Here is a 26554-nt window from a genome sequence, read left to right as displayed (position 1 = left end):
ATTAATACATACAGAGAGGTGGGGAGAAATTATCATCATCAAACATCCCCGTGTAAACCATTTGAAAATTTCCCCGCAGTAACCCAAATGTAATATTTCCATAAATATATGTGTCATGAAACAGTGAACAGACTGGAAAAAAAAGTCTTATTTTGGCTAATCCAGTGAATTAAGGCTGCAAATCATGGTTAATTTCAGTTAGGTGTCACAATCTCTTAGAGCTCAATATAGAACAAAAAAAAGAAATTTAAAAAATGTGTCATGCTGTGTTTTGTATTTTGGGCCGAGTATCATTTTAAACATTATGATACCAGTACTGCAACATTTCCTCATACTATCGGAAATGTACACACAACAGCTTGTATGATATCTAATTCAAGGTTCATTAGGAGTATTATTGGAATACATATATATATATATATATATATATATATATATATATATATATATATAAACCGTTTATGGCACAGTGATTGTGAGAAGTAATCCACAGAAATAGTAATTTTGGTCCTAGATCTGGATACAGAAAGGATGGAGGGCAGTTATTGACTGGAGAAGTTTTGACTTGGTATTGCGTTATTTTGATAAGTACTTCAAAAATGATCAAGTACTGAAACCTAGCCGTAGCTGCATTCAACTAAATGGCATTATCATATGAAGCATCTGGCAGATCTGCTTAAATAAATGACAAATTATCAACTGATAAATGCACTAAATGCTTCAGCATTACAGGAAATTGTTATATTAAGATACTGATTTGCAACAGTGCAAACAGAAGTATTCGAGTTAGCTTTGTCGGTCCAAACAGTGTTGAAAAATCTTCAGCAGCAGTAACTGTGTCACGTTCAATGTCGGGTTTTCTCCAACACTCTCTGACTGGCCTGTGTGTGTGTCTACATCAAGGTCCCAGTTGTGTTTTTTCCAGGTCTAACGTGAATGGGTGTGTGTGAACTTTGCTTTCAGAATCAGCCACCTTATTTCTTCTGGTAAACCTCTGAAATGCCAGATTGATGAGACTTCCTCTTTGCCCGTTTTTTACCGATTAACATTTCCCGCTCTATCTTCCCTCCTCCTCCTCCTCCTCCTCCTCCTCCTCCTCCCCTCCTCTCTCCTCCCCCTCTGGGCTTTTATCTCTCCCTCCTCCTCCCTGTCCGCTGTGCTCTGATCCAGAACCACACTGTCATACTAACAACTCCTTGGGGACTCTAACTCTGCTTGTCTCCGTGATGTAAGTTCCTCTTCCTCCTCCTCTTCCTCTACGAACCTTTTGGTGGTGGGTTCACCAGCCACACGGACCTCTCACCTCACGCCCTGCAGACCTCCCTCCTCCTCCTCCTCCTCCTCCTCACCCTCCTCATTACTGCATGCTTCACAGGACGGCAGAGTGACAGTGTGTGAAGCCATCGGAGTGGTGTCAAAAGTTGTGCGACGGCCATGCATCTGTTTCTTCGTGTTAATGCACGCATGCTCAGTTTCTTTGTTATAGATCATCTGTTTGTTTTTTTAAAGGACCATAACGGTGTTTTTGCATGTTTTAGCCCATTAACCACATAAACCACATCTACTGATTACCAATGTCATACCATACATTTTTACAATACTAGATTTAAATAAAATTTTCCACCATCACGGTATGAAAATCAACTTTAGTAGACAAGCATCAATTATTATAATTATTTATAAAAATCGATTTCTGTTGGTGAGGTCCATCGCAGCTGAGAGCAGAGCAGCAACTTTAACCAGTTTTTTATCCATTTTAGGTGGTATGTATAGATGAGCTCCAGCAGAGTTTTGCTGACCCTCAGGATGTTGCTCGAACTAGAGGCTGTACATCTGCATTTTTCGTATTGTCTGACACCGATGCCACAACTGCAGGAACAAAAAGGTTTTGGACGTGGATCAAGAGAGACAGGCTCGCCTCTCTCTCTCTCTGTCTCCCAAAGTCGGAACGAAATCCGATCAAATGATAAAACGAGGCAGCGCTGACCGAATACAAATCAAGATTATGTTACCGCACCGCTTATTTCACTCCTAAAATGCTTTCAGAAACATATTTCAACGTCCTGTTTGGATGTAATAGTGATAGATTGTCAACAGGAAGTGGGCGCCATACTGTTTCCTGCACAGTGATTACGGAGGTCGAAAAAAGTAAGGGTTGACCGATATTGGTTTTTCAGGGCCGATACCGATTATCAGAAGTTAATGAGACCGATAACCGATATTTGGATCAGATATGCATTTACAATTAAAAATAAAGATCTTTCTGTCAGTACTTAAAATTTGAAATTTGACAAACTCCGACACAAAACTCTCTTTAATTCCTTTCGCAAATGTTTAATCAAAACCGAAACGCTCAACATCGTATACAGCAAGTTCCCAGCAACTTTTTTATGAAGTCAAGTGAAAATTGAAAAAAAATATATATATATATAAAAATAGTCCCCTGAGGTTTTACAAAGTAAAAATTCCCCCCATGCTGACACTTTCTTTACTCTTTTTAATTAATTAATTTTACCGGCAATCATTAAAATAAAACACTGATACAGATAATCGGCAAAATGCCAAATATTGGCGCTGATAATCGGCCAGGCAGATAATCTGTCAAAAGAAAAAGCGGAGATCGAACTATAAAAGTAAGCAGCGCTGATCAAATAAAAACCACAATTCTGTTACTGTGTTGTATATTTCTTGCACATCGGTTCATCCAGTCTAGCTCTTACAATAAGTGAATAATGTGACTTTCTTAACACCCAGATACACCAAATTGACATAAAAAAAATCAGAAAAAAGCAGACTTTTGCATCCCCTCACATCCGACAGCCCGACATTACCAGCGTACAATCACCGGCTTGGTGTGTCAGGACCTTTAGTGTGAGATAACATTACTTTGATAAAAAATGAAACATTAACATTGAGATATTTTCGAAAATAAATTACAAATTAACTGTCCACTCATTTTCAATTGTCTTCTGACATTTGCATCTAAAGCAGTTTTTCCAAGTTTCAGCAAGTTGATTGTCATACCAAACACGAAAGAAATGAAACGAAATTTGTCAAAAATGTAAAGTGTACAGGATTTGATGTTAACAGGGTGCAAAACTGCCGGTATGGTCCTTTAAAACAAACTCAGTCCATGTGGCTCAAAGAGTTGACAGATTGTGTCTTGACTGCTGATCACGTTACATGTGAACCAGTAAACAGGACACAAAAAAGACTCTTTTGGATGTTTCACACATTCCTCAGCGCAGGTGGTTTTCGGGGGGCCCCTGTATGGGCCCTCAGAATATAATATCTGGGTTATTCTAACTCTGTGTTTCTACCAGGTCTTCCTCTGTGATGTTTTCTTGTGATGTTTTACTTTTCTCGCCCTTTTTGTCCATACAGTGTTTTCTTTCCTCTTCCCTCTTACAGATGTCCCCCCCTAGCTATTTCCTCTCACACTAACAAAGATTAACCGAAGACGACCGCTGCTAACACTCATCACTTTTATACTCTTTCACCTGTCGGGGGTTGTGTTTGAAGCCTGGTGGATAATAACTGCTCACTCTGGTCCATTTTGCATGTTTAAAGGGAAAATCCACCGTCAGACACTCTTACACTGTTGCACAATGTGCTATCAGCCTGTCAGTACAGTATTTAATTTTTCTCATTACTCAGCCTCCCTCGCCAATTCTTATATTATGTAAATTAGCTTTGAAAAATTAAATATGTAGGAAAAACTTTTTACCTTTAGTGGTAGCTGGGTGAAGCAGAGTTTTGAGAAAAAAGACGACTGACAGTCTGTTCTGTTGTGATAGCTTTCCTTGATGACTGTAAGTGCTTAGAAGAGGCTTTGAGATTTGAAAGTCTGCTGCTAAAACCATGGATGTAAAAAGAGAACTGGATACGGTGTTGGAGGCAGCATCGCGTTCATTCCTATGAAAGTTACTCAGTGGCATATGAAGCCAAAAATGCTTAACTGCTGTGTAAAATCATTATTTTATTGGTGGTATTTTTTGTGCTCACAAGATTGTAACTCGTTGTCACCGAGTGGAAACTAAGCGAAATGAAACCAACGCTGAAGTGCCAAAAACTGCAGTTCCTCTAATGGCCACTTGAGGCTGGCTCCAAAACATTATCCCCATAGACCCCCACGTTAACCCTTTGAAACCTGAATTGACATCAGTTTTCTTGTGCTTTGTTCAGACGCCTTTCACAAACTATTTGACCCTTTGAAACCTGAGCAAAATCGCCAATGACTAACTTGACAAGAAACTTACGATAAATTGCAAGACATTGTCAAAAGGTGACAAAAAAAATACTAATAAATTCTTTTTAAAGAGGAGCGGAGGATTATTTGAAAATTATCCAAAAAATAAGGAAAATGTCCAGTAAAATACTACAATGATGTCACAAAAATTATATAGAATAAATGCATATGATTTTGTTGGTTGTTTTGTTTTTTACTGTTTTTTTCTTATTTTCAGATAATTTTTTACTTTTTACTTTTTGTCTTTGTTAAGTTGTTTGTTTTATTCGCCCCATGTTGAAAGAATTCAAACCAATTTGCTCAGGTTTCAAAGGGTTAAAATGCCCAATTTTTCAGCAGAAATAAACATGTTTACAGCCTGGTACAAAAACATAAGCAGTTTTGGTCTCTTTAGCTAATATCAACATTAATGACAACTGTAAGTCGGTTTTTTTATTTTGACAGAGAAACTGCTGCTTTATGACAAGATGCCAGACCAGAATCGATCAACTCAAAGTCAGTGGAGCAGATACAAAAAGACATTTAAAAGTGATTTTAAGTTATTGTATTTAATTGTTTGTTTATTTGTCAGGGACAATGCTTCTTGACCAACGAAAAAAAAAGCTGTCCGTGACCAAAAATAGCGTAACTTAAGATGTTGATCCCGATGCTTTAGAAAAGTAGAATATTTTAGTGTCTACGTTTGGTTTAGTATCCATGGTGACAAAAACAACAACACGCCTGCAGATTCAGTCAATTCATCCGATTTAACGGTGTCAAAGTGATTCACGGTGGATTTCTCCTTTAAGTCTGAAGCATCGACTGAGAAGTGGGAGTTGATGTGAAGCTGTTCACGCTGCTGTCTCCAGCAGCCGCTCCTGTGCACTGACTTCCTGTTCACGTTACTGGTGCATGATCTGTGGCGTCCTGTGATCTGATGTATTAGCATCACGTAGGAAATCTTGTATTAACCCCCAAGCCGCCCATTAAACGGCGACTTGTCTGTATTTCCGGTGTGTGTGTACACAGTCCAAATTAATTATTGATGGAGACGCCGCCCGTCCGTCTCTGTGACTTTGTTTTCCTGCAGTTTGTGCAGCACATCATGGATCTTTTCATTCATCTGACTTTTTTTTTTTTTTTTTTGTCACTTCATCCTCTCACGCCACCGCAGCCTAACTGCCGTGTATTTTTAGCAGAACTAGATTGTTGCTTTGCGGGCTCGATGTCCTCCATCCTTCAGCCGAAATCTTACGCCTGGAGATGAGCTATTTATAAATCAGGCCAGTGGCGTGATGTCCCGGTGTGATCGTTCACCCAATCACACTCTGACATCATTCTGACAGGCGGAAGAAAACTCACCCAAGGCCACTTTTCTCCATCGCCCTCTTTTTTTTTCTTGTTTTCATCCAGGGGGCAGATGCATAAAAGTAATTTCACCACAGTTAATCTGTGCATCAGAAATATGCAAACGCAGCCTTGAACCAGATTAATAAACTCACGTGTTTGCATTATTCCATGTTTTCATTGTAAAAGAAATGGATGTGAACACACTACATCCATGTCTGGGCATGAACCGGGACGGTTTGTCCTTCACATGACTCCACTGGTGTCCTGTAACAGCACTAAAGCTGCCTTACACACCTGTGTGACAGAAAGTGCTGATTCAGCTTTTTGAGGCTGCAGTTTTTTTTTTTGCATTTGCTTGGATTCAGGTTTGTGTGAAAAGGCTTTTCAGCTCAAGACGGATGCAGAGTTTGTTGTCTGGGGATTAAAAAAAACTCTGCATTGAAGTTTAATTACTTTGACTGACTTTAGGCGTCCATGTCGATCTCTTCTGTATAATCAAACACATTTTTCTCTTACCTGTAGTGCTTTTAATCAGTCTAGATTGTTTTTGTGTGAGTTGCAGATATCGGCCAAAGAGACGTCTGCCTTCTCTCCAATACAATCAAAGTAGATGGCACTCAGCTTATGGTGCTCAAAGTGCCAAAATATATGTTTGAAAAACTCAACAGCAGTGTCTCGTGATAGAAATCATGACCTGGTTACTCAAAATAATCCACGGACCTTGTTGTGAGCAGTTTCATGTAGGAACTATTTTCTCATTGTTAATGAGCAGATGCACTCTTCCTTCTGCACGGTGATACAGTTGATGGGTGTAGTTTGGTAGAAAGAAAATAGTTCCTACATGAAACTGCTCACAAGGCCTGGGTGTTATTTTGAGTCACGGGGTCATAATTTCCGGAAATAGAAACTTAGACATTGAGTTTTTCAAACATATATTTTGGCTCTGTGAGCACCACAAGCCCAGTGGAGTCTATTTTGATTATATATGACAGATGACATGTCTACGGCTGATATTTCCAACACTCTGCAACTCACACAAAAAATCTAGATTAATAAACAGCACTACAGGTCAGAGGAAAATTGAATGTTTTTGATTTAGGGGTGAACTTTCCCTTTAAGGCAGCAATTAATCTACATTTTCCGAAAAGTTTCCCAGTCAAACTGTAATTAAAGCTTTAAAATAAAAGTGAAATAAACTGTTAAATGAATGTGGCCTTGTTTCTCACAATTATCTTTTTTTTAATTTATTTTTTATTCAGTTCTTTTGTTAGTTTTGTCAATCGGTTAAATTATTTGTAATGTGGGATTTTTTTAAAGTATTTTGTATGTTGTGCTGCTTGTGGCCTTTGGAGCAGATTTTCTCAGTGACTCGAGGCGTGGAGGGAAGGTGACCCTGTTTGTGTGAGCAGTTACTTGTGTACTGATGCCATAAATGACTCTTTTTTTTATATTACATACCAAGCTTGCGTCTTTTCAGTTCTGGGTGAGAAGTTAAAGCGCAGGTCACTGTGAGGCGGTGGATTTCATTGGTTCATTTTACAGCTTTAAATTGGTTTTGTTGAACTTTTTGAGAGGTGTTTTTGATTCTTCACTTTCATTAACATTCACGCTTGTTGCATTGCTCATCATCTCTCCATACTGGCTGTCTGCGTTCATTCATTTACAGCTGTCTCTTTTATTTCGTCTCTCATTTTCCTACAAAAGGAGAACAGAACAATGGAAATATAAATACACTAACACTGCATTGTCAGAAGTTACCTATATGTATTGATTTGGTGACTTGAAGGTCAAAAACTGTAAGGTCAACAGAATTATTTAAATCTAGATGTGGACTGCATTCTGTTATATTTACAGTTTACGCCCCTTCTGACTTTTGTTTTGAATCGAGGTTGTAGTCGTCATGCAAAAAGTGACCCGCTGCTACATCCCGAGTCTTTGAGAAATCGTGTAGCGTGTGACTAAAAACTAACATTCTCTTTATATGTAAGAGGCTGTCGACTTTAGTCTTTGCAAAGTGTTAATAATAATAATGGATGAGACTTATATAGCACTTTCTAGATGCTCAAAGGTGCTTTACACGAAATGCAAAAAAATAATTTTTAAAGTCCTCAAGTACGTGGTCTGCAGTTCTCATTTGTTACGGAGCTTCATCAGAATCTACTGCAGCTTAGATCATTTGCCTCATAAACTCACTGATTTTAAATAATGCTTGTAGACAGATGTTAACACAAACAGCAGAAATATTAAAAATAAGGAAAATTAAAGTCCCTAATATTCATTTTCATACCTCCGCACCTGCGATAGCTGTTGCCGGAGGATTTATATTCTCTGGTTGTCCATCTGTTCGTCCCAATCTTGCGAATGTGATATCTCAAGAACGCTGTGGCGAAATTTCCTCAAATTTGGCACAAACGTTCACTTGGACTCAGTAATGAACTGATTAGATTTTGGTGGTCAAAGGTCACTGTGACCTTGTCTTTCATGTTCACGTATACACGATATCTCAAGAACACTTTGAGGCAATTTCTTGAAATTTGGCGCAAACGTCCACTTGGACTCGAGAACGATCTGATAAGAATTTGGTGGCCAAAGGTCAAAAGTCAAGGTCACTATGACCTCACAAATCGTGCCATAACTCATTAATTCATACTAATTATAACTAGCTTTTTAGTTTTATTAGTTTTGTTAAAGTTTAAGATTAACCACTTTGTTTTCATCATTTATACATCTGTCCTCGCTCATTGCTCATTTGCTTTCTTTTATTTCTGTTTCTCAGTTTAAATCACTTCCTGTTTCTTTCGCCTCGTTGCTGCTGCCCCGCCTCCCCCCCTCCCTCCCCCCCCCTCACTGACAGCTCCTTCTCTTTGGCAGGACCTGCCTCGCTCTCCGGTGGCTCCACCCCTGGACTCCTGCTTCCTGAGGCCGGCCCGCCCAGCCAACCGCCGACCCCCGTCGCGTTGGGCCGCCCGCTCCCCCTCCTCCTCCCCCAAGTGGAGCGAGGGCACAAAGAGGAGGTTCACCTTTCCGCCGCCGGGACACCGGAAGACCATCCTGGAGGGCGAGGAGCCGGCGTGAGGCCGTCCTCTACCTCCTCTCGCCCTCCTCCACCTCAGCCTAAAAGACCCAGTACCTCAGAAAACCCCCCGAATCTAGAGACTCCCGAGAGGCGGAGCCTGAAGGGGGGGTTGGGATCCACCCAGTAGCACCAGCTGACCATCGAGGAACCAGAACTTCTCTTTAGAGGAAACTGGAATGTACTGTAATATCATCAAAAAAGAGTAAAAAAACTACATTTCCATAAGAGGTGCCTGCACACACGCTGTAAAATCTGACAAGTTGATTTTACTTTTAAAAATCCAGGAGACATTGCCTTAAAATAGATAAGTATCTATAATGTTGTGTTTACTTTATATCTATTTGTTAGGTTTACTGAGAATTTAGTTTTATTTACTTATTTATTTTGTGAAGTCAACTTAAAAATTTTAAGTGAAATTAACTTTTTTTTCCTTGATTCAACTTAGTCAAACCAAGTTAGTCTGACTTAATTTAACAGGTGCGTTTACTACTAGGATTTAGGAAACTGATTGCCTTTGATAAGTAAAATAAGCACAAGTGACAAGCATTTTAAAGGCGGTGACACACCAAGTCAAAGGCCGGCCATCGGCCCACGTTGGGCCAGCGGTGAGAGCTGTGGCTTTTGTCGCCACACCGGGCTTTTTTCCAGCGCACGAGAAGAGAACCGAAAGTGAAAAGCGTAAACAAAAGTCTAAAGTCGAGACTGAGTGAGGTCAAAACAAACTTGTTCTGTAAAGTAAGATCGTTTTTCTTTAGCAGAAACGTTTCCTGATGGTTTGTGTAGTCGTTAACGGTTGTTCTGTAAATGTGCTCTGTTCTTTCAGCATTAGATTGTGTTGTTAATGTGCTAACTTGTTAAGCAGCGTCATGACGGCCTTCTGGTTTCCTGTTTTGATTTCCTGTTTCCAGACGCCGTCTGCTGGTATGGAGGGTATCTCCTCTCACGCAGGCACAGAACGTACGTGCTTGTTGGCCATCGGTTTCGTGTGTTCATGTGCAACTTTTTGGCCGAGACACGGCAGCATGAGGCGACACAGCAGGGGGCTTTCGTCACCGTTAGATCTCTGATGTTGGTTTGGTGTTTCTGGGCGTTAAGACCAATATTTGAGGAAACAAACGAAATTATACAATCAAACAAATCCACTTTTAAGCCTTATAAAAATCCTATTTTTAAGACTAGAAAAATTTGTACTTAATCTTTTTCTTTGACTTTACTTAATATTTTAACAGGACTCCATGTCATACCTTTTTATCACAAACATCGATTCTCAGTCAAGCTTTGGCCAACTTGCAAAAGAAATGAAAATTTTGTTAAACTGGCACATTATGCAAATACCTTAAACTCTTGTAAACAAAACAGCACTGAAGGTGTTAACATAGTGTTATATATCGTCATTCTTCTGTTTGCAAACAATCAATCACACGTATTTTCCTAAACATTTTAACAAAACAGAGCTTAAAAACTCAGATATCTGAGCTCCTCCACATGCAAAGTCCTTATCATCACGACACAAAATACATAAAACTGTTCACTTAAGTCAAACTAACTTTGTTCACTTTAAAACTTAAGTTTTGATCACTGACAAAGAACAGCTTAATTCACTTAAGTTGTTATAACTTCACAAAATTAACTTAATGAAACTAAATGAACTCATAAACTCAAATGAAAACTAATATTATTATTATATTTATTTACCTGTATTAAGGCAATCGGTTTCTTAGATTTTTTTAAAGTAAGATCAGCTTGTGAGTTTACAGTGCACTTGAGTTACTCATCACCCCACCTGTGTGTATATATATGTATTTAATACATATATATATATTTTAGTCACAATTCTGAACCTTTTTCCAGGTGAAAACTGTCGGTCAGCTGCTGCATTTGTATGAAGTTTACACCATTTTTTTTCATTTGTTTACACTTTTTTTTTTACGTTGTCCTGCGTCAATTCATGTTTGAACTTTTATTTTTTAATAAGAGCAAATGTTATAATTTTTTTTTTTGTTGCCAGCCTTTTAAGCTTTCTGTTTAGTTTTAACGAGACGAAAGACAAACACAAACAAACAAACAAAAAACCTGCTTCATCGGGTCTGAAGCAGACACACATGATGTCATTTACTGATGCTAATGTATTTATTTTCAGGTGGGGATGAATGTCAAACACGATGGGTGACAACAAACTGATTAACCTTATGCATATTTGGAAGGCAGTTGTACAAATATCAGTCAAATATTTGCATGCCTTTTGAACACTAGCACTTTAGTGCATGTACATAACAAGCTCTAGTCATTTGTGATCACTCGGCTCCGCTGTGGGGGGAAAAAGAAAAACCTGTCGTACAGAAAAGCTGTTGTTTTTGTTGTCACATGATTTGCATTGACTAAAAATAAGAAGAATTTTTAAGTGAATTATTGTACCTACAAAGGCTGTCTTTGTACAGTTGTTACTATTGGATATGAGTTTTCTTTTGACAAGAAAAAGGGGACTGTGGAAAAAAAAACTATGAATGTTTTAAATGAAAAGTCTATGTCGAAAAAGTCTAATGATCAATAGTCTTATGTAAATAGTAAATGGTAATAAACATGAATGTGTATTTACAAGAACTCCTCTTCTGTGTGTGTGTTTGCATCTGTTTTATATTTCTCTCTCCGTGATAAAAGGTTAGATACAGCTCATGATAGATTAAACGCTCTTTCATTAGACCTGAGTTTGTGTTCTTGGCAGAGACTGATCCTGGATCGTGTGTGTGTGTGTTTGTGTGTGTGTTTGTGTGTGTGTGGATTACAGTGCAGACCACAGGATTACAGTGGGTCAGGGGGGACAGACACACACACACAGTGAATGTGAATAAGAAGATTGCGTCCTCCCAGAAGTCAAATCCTGTTGCATCACGGTCATCTATGTGCCACCTTACTCATGTTACTCAGCTTGTCACGCAAGATAAAGACCAGTAAAACAAACCTCAACCAGTTTATCTAAACGTGCCCTCAGTTGTGTCTATATTTTTATATATGCTGAACATAAAATTAAATGCAACACTCTTGTTTTTGCTCCCATTTTTTCACAGGTTTAATTAACCTTTTGAAACCAAATTGGTTTGATTTCTTTTAACTCTTTAAAAACTTGAGGAAATTGACCTGATTCCTTTCAATAACAAAAATAAGGCAACAAAAATGACCCAAAATACTGCCAAGAAATTACCTAAAAATCACCTGAAAATTTGCTAAAGAAGAAAGAAAAATAAAAAAAAAAGAAATGACCTGACCTGACCCCTACGCACAAAAAAAAATGCTTTTGTTAAATAAATATAGCGATTATAAAAATTATAAATTCTGTTTTCAGTGTTACTCAAACCAGTATCCTTAAGTTTCAAAGCTTTAAAGGCTTAAATGTTGAGCAAATTGATTTTTTTTCCTTTTTAAAGACATAGTGAGAAGGCAATTAACAATCTAACAAGTGATGAACTAAAAAATAGCAAGAAATTAGTTAAAGAAATTACAAGACAATTCCCAGAAAATATGCAGAATGGAAAAGTAAGAAAATACATTTTTCTAAAGCATAATTTTAAATATATCATTATAATAATTACAAATATAGTTTTCTGGACATAAAACTTTTTTTTTTAATTTTGCCCCTTTTAAAATAAAAAATTTCAAGTAATTTTCTTGTCACCTTTTACTAATTTCTTGCAATTTGTGGGACACTTTTTGTCAAGTTGCTCATTGCTTTTCTCCTGTGTTTCAAAAGAAAACAAGCAAATATGCTCACCTGAATACAACACAAGAAAAGTGATGATGAAGAAATGGCCCAAAACTAGCAAGAGATTAAAAAAAGAAAGAAGAAAGAAAATTGCCTGAAAAAAGCAAAGGTAATAATAAATATATATATTTCTTTTTTAAAAAAAGAAAAAAAGATGACCTCAAAGAAGTGCTAAGGAAATTTCAATACATTTTTATCTTTTATTCTGTAACATAATTTTAAATCAATATCAATTAACAGAATTATACACATTATATGGACATTTGTCCCTCATTTTTTTTGATAAAATCTAATAATCTAATTAATTTCAGATAATATATCCTTGTCACCGTTCATTAATTATCAGTGGTGGACGAAGTGTGCAGTTCATTGACTTTCTTTGCTGAGTTGTCGGTTTTATGTCGGCAAGTGATGTCGGTTATCCCGACACCACTTGAACGCAGCAACAGTAATTTGTGTGTCCCTCTTGAGTTGCCATAGGGCGGAGGAAAAGTTGTGGGCGGAACTTCCGCTGTTTTGTTTTTGTGGCTCGCACACGTGCAGGGGTTTTGGTCATGGAAACTAAAATAGCAGCATCTGTTACAGCGTTTCCGTCGCGTTTATTGTTTTATTAGTTAAACAGTTAGACGAACCGAGGACGCGCGGCTGCCGGAAGTTTGGCGTCATTAGTCGGTGTGTCCTCACAGGTGAGCTTTGTTTGCTGTCTGGGCTTTAAATTAATGTGCGTTAGTTAATGTGTTTGAGGTGGTGAGTTTAAAACTTTTCACTTCTTTATACCATTGTTTTTAAACGTTTCAAAACCTGGGGGTATGCTACGAAGCCAGATTAGTGTCTCAGAGGTCTGTTGAGTTTGAAGCAGGGTTTCCAACCTGCCTACATCACCATGGTAACTTATGTGTCAAATTTAACCTGGTCGTGAGCCGGTTTTGTGAAAAGTTTCAGCTTGAAATTGGCTAAAAAGCGTCTTTTACATCTTCTTTGAGCAGAGATAATAAGTGTCAGCATATGAGCTGAAAACTTTAATAATATACAGTGTTTCATAAACGCCTCCTTAAAAAGTCAGTGACAGAATATCAATATGCATCGCAAAGCTTTATTTTTCCCCACAGGAGCTTGCAGTTAATCAGTGATGCAGAAAATCTAAGACAGGATATTTTTTACCTTATTTGTGTGTTTGTGGGTCTCGCTGAGCTACTGAATGTGTCTGTGGTGTTTTCTGCTCAGTCAGTGGCTCTAAAATAAGTTTCTTTATACTAAAACTGCAGATCATATTATACATTAACAGCTCACTATATATATTTAATCAGGATGATGTTAATTTCACAGTCAGTGCCATAAAACTCCTCATACATACCTTCACCACTTCTGTTCACATGCTCAGTTCTGATTTGCTGAAATCTGTTTTCACACTGCAGCTGATGGATCCGTCTGTTGGTATTTATCACAGATATTATTCAGTCCGTAAATGTAAAAAAAACGTAAGTAATTTATACATCTCCTTCATTATGGGACAGTGACAGACCTGAATATAATTCTTGATTATAATATTTAAAACGCTGCATCGAGTTTGAAGTTTCAGAGCTGCAAAAAGTGCAGCTGACACGATATATAACGGAGAGAAATATCGCCTGAACAGATCGCCGATATTAACTTGTGCATTTACCACACGTCATTTTCTGTCAGCTCCCGCCTTTACTGAAGCAACAGTGTCACTTTGTGCTGTAATACTTTTTAATATTCTTCGCAGGGCGGACGGAGGCGGCACGCGATCGTTTATTTTTAAGTGTCAAATGATGTGCTACGCCTCATTTGACTGGTTTTCTGTGAACGCGCGCTGTTGAACTGGCTTGGTAGTTTTCCTCCCTGTTCCCTGCGTAGAAATCTCCCTTTTCCCCAAACCCAAGAGGCGACATAACATGCAGATACAATCAAATCGTTTATTCAGTTCTTGTAGGATATGTTACTGTTTCTTGGCATTATTATGTGACCTAATGATGGTGCTTTTATGCTACAGATAGCTGCAGTTTAATAGTTAAATGAAATTATTTTCAATCTAATATATTCTAAGTAGATTATTGTTATTATTTTGATTATCACAGCCTGAGATATGACAATGATTCGCAGCAACATTGATTTATATACATAATAATTGTTTTGTGCAGTGTCAAATACTCACACTCGTATCACTCTGCACACAAAATACTATGAAAAATATCATACTTTGATAGGATTTTCTGTTTTCATTGAATATCAAACTTAACTTTCTGAAAATGTCACTCATTAGATTTAAAGTTGTCCTTCTTCGTCTTTGCTTCGGGACATGTACTGAAATTAATTTCTCCTGAAGAGTACATTTTTGGGTCAAGGGCGATTTCATATGCCTCACCTTTCAGGTGGATAGATTATGTTGAAAAGAAACTCACTGATATGAATTTTAAAAAAATTAGTGACCAAAATTTCTATTTCATTGAATGCATAAAATAGCTGAGTGATTAAAAAAGTCTTAGATCTTGAACTACAACCTAGCTGTAAGTAATTTAGGTGAATTAACCCTTTAATAAAAAATAAAAAGTCTAAAACATACAGGAGCAGCAGCCTTTTGGGTGTGATGTTGCTGCAGCTAACAGACAAATCTCACATTTCTGCTTCTTTCTGTTGATTTTTTAGCTTTTTATGTCTGAGCAGGAAATACGGCACAAGAATTAAATCTGTAAATTTAAAGCTTTTACTGTAGAAATCAAAGCTTTTATTGGCTCTGAGGGAGAGAGAGCTGATTGTAGAGGAGCGGGAAGAGGGAGCGATAAAGAGGCAGAGAGCTGAAGGCCTCCGTATACCTTTCACAGAGTTATAACGATGAATAATTAATGCGGCCCAGCTGCACTCTGGGAGCTGCTGATGGCACTGAGCAGGTCAGCGGAGGGAAGAAGAAGACGATGCTCGCTTTTACTTCCATCCGCCCTGAGAGAAACCCACCACTGCTGAATAATTTAGCCCTGAAGTCCCTCCACACACACACACACACACACACAGGAACAACACACTGCTGCTCTCTAAACACACAGAAACTCTGCTTTCATGTCGGCTGCAGCAGGAAGGGTGCGACCTCTGAGAAATAGGAGTCACGCTCATTTCAGCACACGTCCCCAAGCAAAGATGAAGGAGGACAACTTTAAATTTAATGTGTGACATTTTCAGAAGGCAAAGTTTGAGTTTCTGCAGGTGGAACTACAACCTCTGCTGCTGTTTAACCCTTTAAAACCTGAGCAAAGTTTTCTTTCAAAAACATGGGAAAAGGGCAATGAGCAATGAAAGGAAATTACCCCAAAATGAGCAAGAAATTAGTAGGAAGTACAAAAAAATTACCTGAAAAATAGTAAAAACAAAACAAACAGGAAAAAAAGATAATAATAATAATAATAATAATAATAATAATAATAATAATAATGGAAAAGTGCTAAGAAATTAATGATTGCTGTGTAACATAATTTCACATATGTGACTCTGATAACTAATAAATATTTTTTCCTTAGCTTTTTTTCTTTCATTTAAAAAATATTTTCCCTATCTTTTTTAAAAATAATTTTCTAAATCTATTTTCTTCCAGTTTGTGGAACATTTATCACCAAGTTGCTCATTGCCCTTTCCTTATTTTTTTGTAGAGAAAAAAAATCACACCAATTTGCTGCCAAGTAAGTTACACAAAACTGTAATCTGGCAACAAATATTTAAAAGAGCACAAGAAAATGACCTGAAGACAGTGCAAATGTTCAGGTCAGTTTCCTGTCCCCCTTGCAGTTCTTTTATTGATTTATTTATTTATTTTCTGCAGTCTGCTAGTGATAAATAAATAGGTTGCTCATTACCTTTTCCCCATGTTTTTGGGAAAAAAACACATTTGCTCACGGTTCAAAATTTTAAATCCTTGTGAAAGACGTAAGAAAGCAGCACAAGAAAAGAGATGTTGCCTGTTGATGATAGAAATTATAATACACAGTTCGTGATGTACTTCACACAACAAAATTCACATCTTGGATTTTTTTTTAATTAAAACCTGTTTTTATTCTGTTAAAGGTGGACCATTTTACGGACCAAAGGAACATAAATGATCGAGGAATGGACACATATTAGGACGTCATGACTGCTCCAGAGGTAGGGAGTCCCCACGTTTTCTCGTTTATCATGTCGGTGTTTATATGAATTAATTACTTTGGTGCTCAATTGGTTGGTTTATATCTCTTGAACAAACTTTGTGTTTTGTTGCCACCATTACATTTTTGTCTTTTGTTTGTTTTCTTGTTTTAACCCCTTAAAATCCAGGTAAAATGGCTTAATCTCGTCAAAAACATAGGGCGAAGGCAACGAGCATCTTCACGAAAAAATACCCCAAACTAGCGAGGAATTAGTAAAATGTTAATGTTAGAAAATTAGCACTCAAAAAAGGAAAAGAAAAATGGTAAACAAACAAACAAACAAACTAACTAACAAAAACAAGCGGGAAAAAAAGTGCCAAAAATGTGCCAAAAGCTGTTCAGTCCCCTCATCAGCTCCTCAGTAGGTTATATGTCTCTGTGTGTGTGTGTGTGTGTGTGTGTGCGTATATACTGTAAGTGTGTGTGTTTGTGTGTGTATATATACTGTAAGTGTGTGTGTGTATATATACTGTAAGTGTGTGTGTGTACCACCCCTGCAGCCACAGTACTCTGCCAGACTGTTGTGACGCCTCAGCGATGGCTTTCTCTCTGTCTTGTTGTTCTGTACTTCTCTCTGCTGTTGTCGTGCTCTTTTGATCGCGGTTTCTTGATTATAGTTAGATGTAACTTGTGTGGCAGCTGAAGAGGGAAAAGATTTACCAGATTCCTTTTTGTTTGGAGGCACCGGTGTCTCCGCCGGTGTCTCCGCCGGTGTCTCCGCCGGTGTCTCCGCCGGTCTCTCCGCCGGTGTCCACTCCGCTCTCATTCAAAGAGTTGCATTGAATGTTTGTTTAGTATATATGTGGTGTCACTAGTGAAGATTTGTCCTACATTTGTTTGTCCTTGCTTGAGGATACCAGTGTGTTCGAGCTCCTTCGGTCAATATAAAAAAAGAGTTACACAATGATTGATTCACTGTTAAGATTTAGACCTACAAGTTGTACCAAAATGGTAAAAAAAAACCGATTACTTCATCGTCTTTAAGTGCTTTTAAATCTGATCTCAAGCCACCAACATCTGTTATTTTATGCTGTTGTTTGCCCTTGTTGATCTCCTTATTATTCCATATGTAACAATAAAAGCTTCTTTTAAAATGATCTTCACTTCAGTGCCATCACCTCCTCTTCATAACAATAACACGTTCTTAAATTTAAATTACGCTAGACTACTATTTAGTATTACACAGTTGAATAAAAGCACGATTATATTTGTGATTCGCACCTCAAACCAGCATCAGCTCACAGTTTATTCTATTTCTGAGGTAACTTTACAAAGTCACTTGATCCAATTAACTGATAAGAAAAATAAATGCTGCATCAGAGAGGCTGCTGGATGTTTGTCAGGACATTCAGCTGATTGTGTCTTTGACAGGACGCACCAGTTACATAAAATAACAAACGTAACGTTTCGAAAGAGTTTCAGAGAAACTTTTTGATGTGTCACTGCTTTGTCTTTACTGCTTTGAGTCATGTGGAGCCAACAGTTTGAAATCCAAAAATGCTGATCCATGAATAAATCAAAACTGCAGGACGCTTGTTGCAAACAAAGTCTAATTTCACTGGTGAGGAAACTCCAACAGAATAATTAATGTGGATTTGTGTGTTTATGGCCAGAGCAGGTTTACAGTGAGTTCATGTGTTTTTTTAAAGTTTAATTGTGAGTGTCTGACGTCCCTCAGTGCTCTGACATTTGACTGTGATTGAGAAAGATACAAAGCACCGTGTTTTTCTTCTCGGGCAGCGATGAATAATGCAGCGGCGACTGTCTGGCCGTCTCTGTGAGATTGTTTAGAGCAGTTTCCCCTCGTGTTCCCAAATCTTTGCGCTTTTGTCTAAGCAGATGAGACGAGCCGCTCGTTTTCTCTTTGCCTCGTTTTGTGGAGTTTGCAGCTGCTGTCTGAGGACTCAGCTGACAGTTGAGTCTGAGCGCTGGGGATCGATGTGCGGGGAGGAAGTCCAGTGGATGTTACACCAATCTGCAGTCGCTGTGAAGCAGACAGATGTGGTTTTTTGTGCAGATTAGTTGTTGTCTCTCTTCACGGAGACACGGTTGGCCCCTAACATCCCAGATCAAGCTATTGCACTGGATGGACGGACCTTGTTGGGAGCCATAAGGACACAAGACTGAGATGTAAATTCAAAAAATGCACTGCAGGAATTAAATGATGCCATCAGCAGCAACATGCACATAGAAACAGATGCAATCCTGATAGTAGCTGCTGATTTTAATAAAAAATAAAGATGTAGCAGGATCAAGGACACATGTAATTTCGTTTGTTAAACTTTGTTTAAAAAATGATTAATAAATCTACTTTCTACCTCCCAAAAGCAGCAGATTTTAGCAGATTTCTTAGAGGTTATCGCCAAATGTATCTTTATTTTGGACAATGTGGGTATGTTACCAAGTGAAAGGTAGCCCCAAAAAAACTGATATAATGTCTAACTTTTTAAAAGAAGAAGCGTGAATTCACAATAGCCGTGTCCTGCACAATAAATCAGCTTCAGCTTTTTATGGCAAAAATGTGGCTGCCAAAGGACCGAAAAATCATCTGACAGAGCGAGCTATCGGGCTTCTGGTCGCAGTTGTTTTACATTCGTTATTATTATTATTATTGTGAAACTGAAAACTATGTTTAACCAAATTTGAAAAAACTTTTTGGGAATCTCCTTCCACCAGCCAGGTAAGGCTGGTACATACTAGAGGATAATCAGGCCAATTTTGGGCCCGATTCGCTCCTTACGACAGTCCGGGGGCGTTCCCAATTTGGGGCTGAGCAGAACCAATTATCTCCCCAAGTAATCGTTCAGCGTGAGGGACCCTAACCCTAAATAATCTTAACGTTACCGACTGTGTCAGAGCCTCTCTGATCTCAAATATCAATAATGATATAATATAATATATGTTATATTGATTTTTAAAATCGGCTCGGATGGAAAACTGAGCAGAAACCTGCAATAGCCAATTAGAGCGAGGAGATCGGAAGCGTCACTAAACGGATGTTGCGCACATGTGCAGCTCAAAAACAACTCCAACTAGCGCAAAATGTTTAATCCACACTCACTTCTCAGCTGTGACTTGATCTATAACTTTTTTCTATGTTTTGGTTTTTTACTGCAAAACAAGACGCCAGCTAACGACGGCGATCCTCCTCCATATTTGTTTTTCATCTGACGTCACGTTTGACGAGACGTTCTGTGAGATCCGAAGTCTGTGGGACCGACACTGTGACATCTTAACTACAAACAGCGTGTGTGGTCTCACCATCTGGCCGAATCGTCCAGCCTGTGCGTTCTGACGATCACAGCATTAAAAATCGTTTAAATCTGTCACTTTGTCTGTGGTCTCCCACGTTTAACGTAGTCTGTACCAGCCTTTAGTTTCCCAGTTTTTGTTGTAGCTTCATTTTCGTATGATATAGTTTCCATCATATACTTTTTCTGCATTGCTTGTGTTGGTAGTGACCTGGAGTTTCCCCTGTCGGGTTCAGCGTATCCAACACTGACAGGTTCACCTGCTCTTGAACCGTGTGTGTGCAGTTTGATTGACATCAAACGCAGCCCCTTAGTGACGGCTCTCCCTGCCGTCTTCACAGCCACTGAATAAAAGCCAGATTTTAGAAAACGTGTCTCCCCTGCAGTGTTTTTACTTTTGAAAACTGGAGCAATCAAATCAATCTGCAGTCAAACTGCAGGATGTAATATGTGGCAGAGAGATGAAAATGCTTTGCAGTCCACATGAAGCAGGACGCCTGGTCACACTAAAGCTCCTACAAACTGGTTTGGCACATCGTTACATTTTGAACTCTCTCACTTAAAATTGAACAATTTGTTTTAGTTTGTCAAACTTCATTTGTAGAGCAAACAACCAAACAACAACAATAAAATACAAAACAGTAAATACAGAAGAAAACACAATAATGACAGAAGAAAATGTACTTAATAGAGGAAATTGCAACATAAAAGTGGACGAGGCACAACATAAAATTTAATCTATTTACGCTGTCAGACTCGAATAAATTGCATGCCATCGAGAAGAAGTCTTTTTATTTGTGTAGGTGAGCTGTTCCAGAGTTTAGCGACAGGTCCTGCAACGTTAGTTAGTTTCAACTTATTTCGAACATGGCAAAAATTTAGACAACAATAATGAAATATAAGCAAGAAAAAGAAAAACAACATTAGAAAGCCCAACAGACATATTTACCAAAGAAACATAAGTGTTTGGTGTCATGAGTAGGAGACAGTGAATTCTTACCAAATCCTCGCCCTTGAGTTGACCTCAGTGCTCTAACTGGAGTATAATACAATATTTCTGCTAGTTAAGGAGGCGCCAGACCATTTAAAACCATAAAAACCAGCAATAAAATCATAAAATTGATCCTAGAAAGAAGGAAGTCAGTGGAGGGAGGCCAATACCTGTAAACAGTAACGAGCAGCACAGATGCCAGCAATATACCGCAATTTTACAGTTAATATACTGTAAAATGAAAAAAATATGGTAAATTTCTGTATTTCTACAATATACAGTTATTTTACAGTATAAGTACTGTTCAATAATTTCACTGTCTATTACTGTAAAAAATTAAACACAGCATATTTCTGTGTTAATCACTAGATGTGCTCCATTTCACTGCCGCCTCTCTCTGCCGATGCCGACCTCTTTGTGCTCAATTACGAGGTGAACGAGAATATCGTTCCTCAGATGCAGACCAGTATATCAATGTCACCAAAATAAATTCACATAAAACACCCGTAAATAGGCTAATCTCCTCCTCACTGATAAATGACATATTAAAACTAGCTAGACAGCCTGTTGGGCATCACTTTGATATCAGATATTCTTAACAGTATGAATAAGATACTGACAAAAAACACAAAAGTCGAAGCAGGTTTTGTTGATGTGTAGCACGTGTCCAATGACTTGTGTGTCCTCATCGAGCTCCAAATTCTCCATGCAACACCCTGTTTCCAAAAACACTGCAGCGTCCTGTCATTTAAAACAGCGGGACTCCGTGCTGTTGCTTCACTTCGAGCAACCCAAAACGTTTTGCCAACTGCAGTACCAAACCATTTTACACGAATACAGTATCATTGGCTGTAAATGATCAGCAGTTGCTTTCAGTGTAGCTGTACTTTTCGGTAGGTTAATAAGTCGTAACAGCTTTGTTTATGATAATAAATCAATAATATTAATGCCTCGTAGATCAGTGATGTTTGTAAGTAGGAGTTTGGGGTTGCCAGATTGTGATTAGTCAGGAGGAGACACCTGTCAAAAGGACATTAATAATTTATCAATACAAAAGTTATCTGTAATAGTGGCTTATTATTGAGCTAAAGACTTCGTATATATATTTTACCATTTTTAAAACCATTGGTAAAAACTTTTACTCTCCTTTTAAAGTAAAGTAACACTAGAAAATTGAACAAAAATGTCAAGAATACATGAATCCTGTCCTAAGATTGAATTTGTTGGCTGCGTAGATTAAAAATGAAGTGACCTGCTGTCCACACAGTTAAATAACAGCATGCATAACGACGCATTCAAATCAATTTTACTAAACTGCCCTTGTTCTCCTGCCGACTGAATTAACCTTTCTGAGGCTCCACGCCGCCTCGTGCAGCGTGCAATCGGTCAAAAATTGGCCCCCAAATCGCACACGCCTGCAGCTGTGAGCGAAGGCCTCTCACAGACAATGAGCGGCACAATGGGCCCGGCTGTGCCATTAGCTGAGAGGTTGTCATGCCAACGGTACAAAAAGCCCCCACGCCCGACCAGGAGCCCAAAGGAGACTTCATATTGAGCGAGAGCTTTGCCTGGAGGCCCTTCACTTCTCCTCACTTTCTGTTACATCATTATTCATGTGAGGGAATAAAAGCCCGTCCTCTCTCCTCGGGCTTCCTGTCGAGGCGCGCAGGCCAGAGCGGTGGCAGCGACCAGCGTGTTCGCAGCGTGGTCGAGGCTGGGTGTCAAGTTGTTTTTTTTGTTGGATTTTTAGCTCCACAAGAAATGTGCCATTGTGTTTGAGTAAACAGAGTGTCCCATTGTGCCGAAGAGTGTGACGGCCGTTTGAACCCTGAGCCGAAGCAGCAGGACCGGCGCTCAGGCTGGCGTCGAATCAGAAACAATATGTCCAGCAAGGAAAACATTTTCAGAAACCATGAAAACAGCTGAACTAGAGATGTTGACAAATATGGCAGGTTATATTTATGATTTGATGATGTGAGTCAGTGGTGGAGAAAGTACTCAGATCTTTTACTCAAATAAGAGTTTCAACACAATGATCCCAAAAAAATCACAGCATCGTCATCCCAACGAGTCAAATATTGCTGCTTTGGTAATGAACCATCACATTTCTTTTTTTTTCATTTTACAGTTTATTTGTCTATATGAGAGAAATGACATCAAATCAAACACAAAAGTGATAACAAAAAGTCCAGGATGTATTTCCATTGTAGTGCCTGATTTAAAGATAGCTGAAATACAGGAACGTTGTTTCCGGCAGCTTTTTTTTTTTTGCGTCAGTGTCTGATGTTGAAATCACTGACTAAGCAGCAGTATTTAGCAAGGTCGGAGTGAGAATGGGCAGAAAAAATACTCCATGATAAGTAAAAGTCCTGCTCAAGTAAAATTACATAAGTAATGTCATTAAGTCTATTTAACCCTCTAATGTCTGCACTGAGAAAAAAAGTTATGTTTTTTTTTTCTGTGCCATATTAGTTCGTGGGGCAGTAATAGCAACAATCTGTTCCCCTTTGGGTTTTTTTGTGTGTTTTTTTTTTAAATAATTATTTTTTTCAATATAGGCCTCTATTGACAATTGAGATGTCACTTCATATTCGTAAATCACGAAAAAAAAAGTTAGTAGTAAAAGTAGCATTACTAGTGTAAGTATTTATTCTAGAAACTTAAAAAACTTTTTTATTTCATTTTCTTTATCAAATATATATTAAAATAACATTAGACATACAGTATTCAGAACAGTAAATGAAAAGGACTGTTGAACTGGTTGGTTGAGCATGCAACTGCATGAGACAATAAAAAAAAATTAAAGAATTAAAAAAAAGAGAAAATATTCGAGAAATTATTTCAGACTATTAAAAGACACAGTGACATCTAGTGGATTTTTATTAGTATAACAAACCTAAACCGAATGGTAGAGATAGCTCAGTCAGGTTGAGTTAAATTCAACACATTTTTCATGAAGATAAAGTGTCTCAAAATGTGCTCGGTTGAGCAGGACATTAAAGGGCTAAAGCAAACCCCAATGACTACATTAATGTGGATAATATTTAGTTTTTGGTTTATCTTTGACCTGTTATTGACCTCCACCATGTTACCCCAAAACCCTCGTCTTCAACATACAGTATTATTTTCAAAATAACAAATGTCCAGCGGGCTTCAGGTTCGTTAGACCATCTGTCTGTCTTTTGAAAAGCAAAAACAAAAAGACGCCATTCATTTGGTGCCTCCTTGATTCCTCTTTTGTTGTACAATTTGCTTTGGACGTGCCCAGTCTCTTTCTCTCTCACGCACACACACACACACACACACACACACACACACACACACACACACACACACACACAGCTCACATCTTTGTGCTGCTCACAGTGGGGCTTTGCCTCACACAGGCCGGGATGTAACCTCCGGGTCCCACAGCATCTGAGGCTGAGTCTCTCTCTCTGAGCCGGTGTGCTTCCACATCAAAACAATGACGGGGGATTTTGGGCCGTAATCCTCCGTCGAATTGGGGTTGCAGAAGGTTGAAGAGGAGATACAGTGCTTCACACACAATAATGTTTTGCTTTTTTCCTCTAGATTAGTATAGAGACGTGTACGTTTAAAATTTAAAAATGGAATGGCAATATTCTCCATTTTCCACATGTGTTGTGGAGTTATGTGTTACAACCAAGCAGCATCCTCGAGGCTGAAAAAGCAGACTTACCAAAAACTGCAGAATGGCCATTGAGCCTGGCTCCAAAACGGAGTAAATCTCCACAGACAGCCGTGTTAAAATGCCCAGCTCCACAGCAGAGTCAAGCTCTTTCCCTCATTATAGACGACCGGCAGTGAAGAGAAATTTTTTTTTCAACAATATCTTTATCAGAGTTTTCACTTATAACAGACAGTACACGTTGGCTAGATGTATGTTGGCATGGTAATGTGTCCGACTGGAGATCGGTGTTCATGTGCATATTGGTATTTCTTCTTATTGGTGCTGTTTTTCTTTTTTGTGGTGGAGTGTATGGTTTAAGAGTTTTGACCTGTGTGGCTGCTGCAGCCGGGCAGAGCAGAGTTAGTTGGAAAATTTTGTATTGACATGAAATACTCACAGAGTACTTGAATAGTGGTGAAAATAGTCTTTTAGAGCCTAACCCAAATGCGAAAGGCACAATTCTTTTGAAATGTACAAGGTGTGAATTTTCCCCAGATTTAGCCTTGATTCATGGTTTAGAAACATTGTTCTTGGCTTAAAAATGTTATTTAAATTGAAAAAAGGATAGGAATTCTTGGTCTTGCCTAATATATATATATATATATATATATATATATATATGTATGTATATATATATATATATATATATATATATATATATATATGTATGTATATATTATTGCTGTCTAAATTTAAGCTTTTTGGAGAAAAACAAAACTTTGTTAAATTTTATTTTCATGAATTACTGAGAGATGGAATTTGACTGATCTTCTGAGTCTAAATTTCAGTGGCACTCATCAGCTCAATATGCTTACCGAGGGTTGCATGTAGCCCAAAGGTTTATGCACACTATTGCATTGAGTTTGTTGCATTTTGCAAAAAAAGTCAATAACAACTTGAAAGGTAAAAAAAAAAAAAAAAAGCATAAATAGCTGAACTCTGCACATTCACAGTATGCCCTGGGGTTTGAATTCAGGCCTGTATGAAGTTCTTGCAGTAAAAAATTCACTCTGACTTCACAGTGGTTTTATTCAATTAGGAAAGGTCTCTGTCTTGTTTGTGTCCACTTTTTCTTCATTTGTAACTAGATAAGAACTATAAACAGTACTTTCACAGCCGTCCCCGGATAACAGTCCAAACCATTCAGGGAGAGACACATTTCGGTCTCCTGTCCTAGCTACAGACAAAAATTCACAAAACAAGTGAAAATGAGCTTTCTAATGATATGTTGTTGTCTAAATTGCATAACAACAAACAGTATGGTGGAAGCACAGTAACAAAAGAGCCAACAATTATCTTACACACTGTAGATTTAAAAACTGTGAATAAAACGCGAGGAACCACTTTGAGGTTGGTGGTAAAGAGGGTGTGGCTGAGTGTGAGCAGGGACGACAGCACGGCCATAGTTGCGTTGTGACCTGCAAAACTGGCACGATCCCGACTGTCCTCTTGTCCCAATCGACCTGGCTGTCCCCTGTGTTTAATTTTTATATGTCTTGATAATCTTAAGGATGAAATATGATTTATTAATTAATAAATGAGAGTAAAACTGTCACCTCTCGGCATAATGTGCCACAATTTCACAGCATCATGCAAAAAGAAAAAACCTCATATGGTGCATGACTCCTTATTACAAAAAATGTTTATCAAGAAGGTCAAGTGTGTGAGTGTGAGTGTGTGTGTGTGTGTGTGTGTGTGTGTGTGTGTGTGAGAGAGAGAGAGAGAGAGAGAGAGAGAGAGAGAGAGACCAACAAGTCAGTGTCTTCGGGTTTCAAAACATCTGCAGACTGCTGTTGTGGTCAGAGGAAGAAGGAGGGGTTTTTCAGGGGTGGGAGTTGAGGAGGTGGTAGGTGGGGGATGAAGAGGTTGTCATGGTAACCCCTCCTCCTCTTCTGCTGCTGCTGCTGCTGCTGCTGGGGGTGATGATGTAATATTACCCATCGCCGTGTATCTGGGCTCTCTCCTCCTCGTCCTCCTCCTCACCTACACACTCACACACACACACACACACACACACACA

General features: G+C 38.4%; 2 protein-coding genes across 5 annotated transcripts in view; both read left to right on the top strand.

Moving 5' to 3' along the window:
* Window positions 1-11354, top strand: part of mtcl1 (microtubule crosslinking factor 1) — an 89701-nt gene extending 78347 nt beyond the window's left edge. For 2 of the 4 annotated variants that reach the window (XM_042497897.2, XM_042497894.2), the window contains one exon: window positions 8450-11354. In XM_042497897.2, coding sequence (XP_042353831.2) covers window positions 8450-8653 — 204 coding nt within the window. In that variant the 3' untranslated portion in view covers window positions 8654-11354. Of the gene's footprint in view, window positions 1-1170; window positions 1229-8449 lie in introns of all 4 variants that reach the window. The other 2 variants (XM_088085819.1, XM_042497898.2) reach the window with 2 other exon arrangements.
* Window positions 11355-12946: 1592 nt separating this feature from the next.
* ndufv2 (NADH:ubiquinone oxidoreductase core subunit V2) overlaps window positions 12947-26554 on the top strand; it is a 45035-nt gene continuing 31427 nt past the window's right edge. Inside the window, exons 1-2 of the mRNA XM_088085827.1 lie at window positions 12947-13097; window positions 16483-16560. Of these exons, the coding sequence (XP_087941953.1) occupies window positions 16546-16560 (15 nt within the window). The 5' untranslated portion in view covers window positions 12947-13097; window positions 16483-16545. The remainder of the gene's footprint in view (window positions 13098-16482; window positions 16561-26554) is intronic.

This window comes from Plectropomus leopardus, chromosome 12 (assembly GCF_026936395.1).
Source record: "Plectropomus leopardus strain MGB_pleo_1.0 chromosome 12, ASM2693639v1, whole genome shotgun sequence".
NCBI lineage: Eukaryota > Metazoa > Chordata > Actinopteri > Perciformes > Serranidae > Plectropomus > Plectropomus leopardus.
The sequence above is the reverse complement of the archived record's forward strand: the minus strand, read 5'-3'. Positions and strand labels throughout refer to the sequence as shown.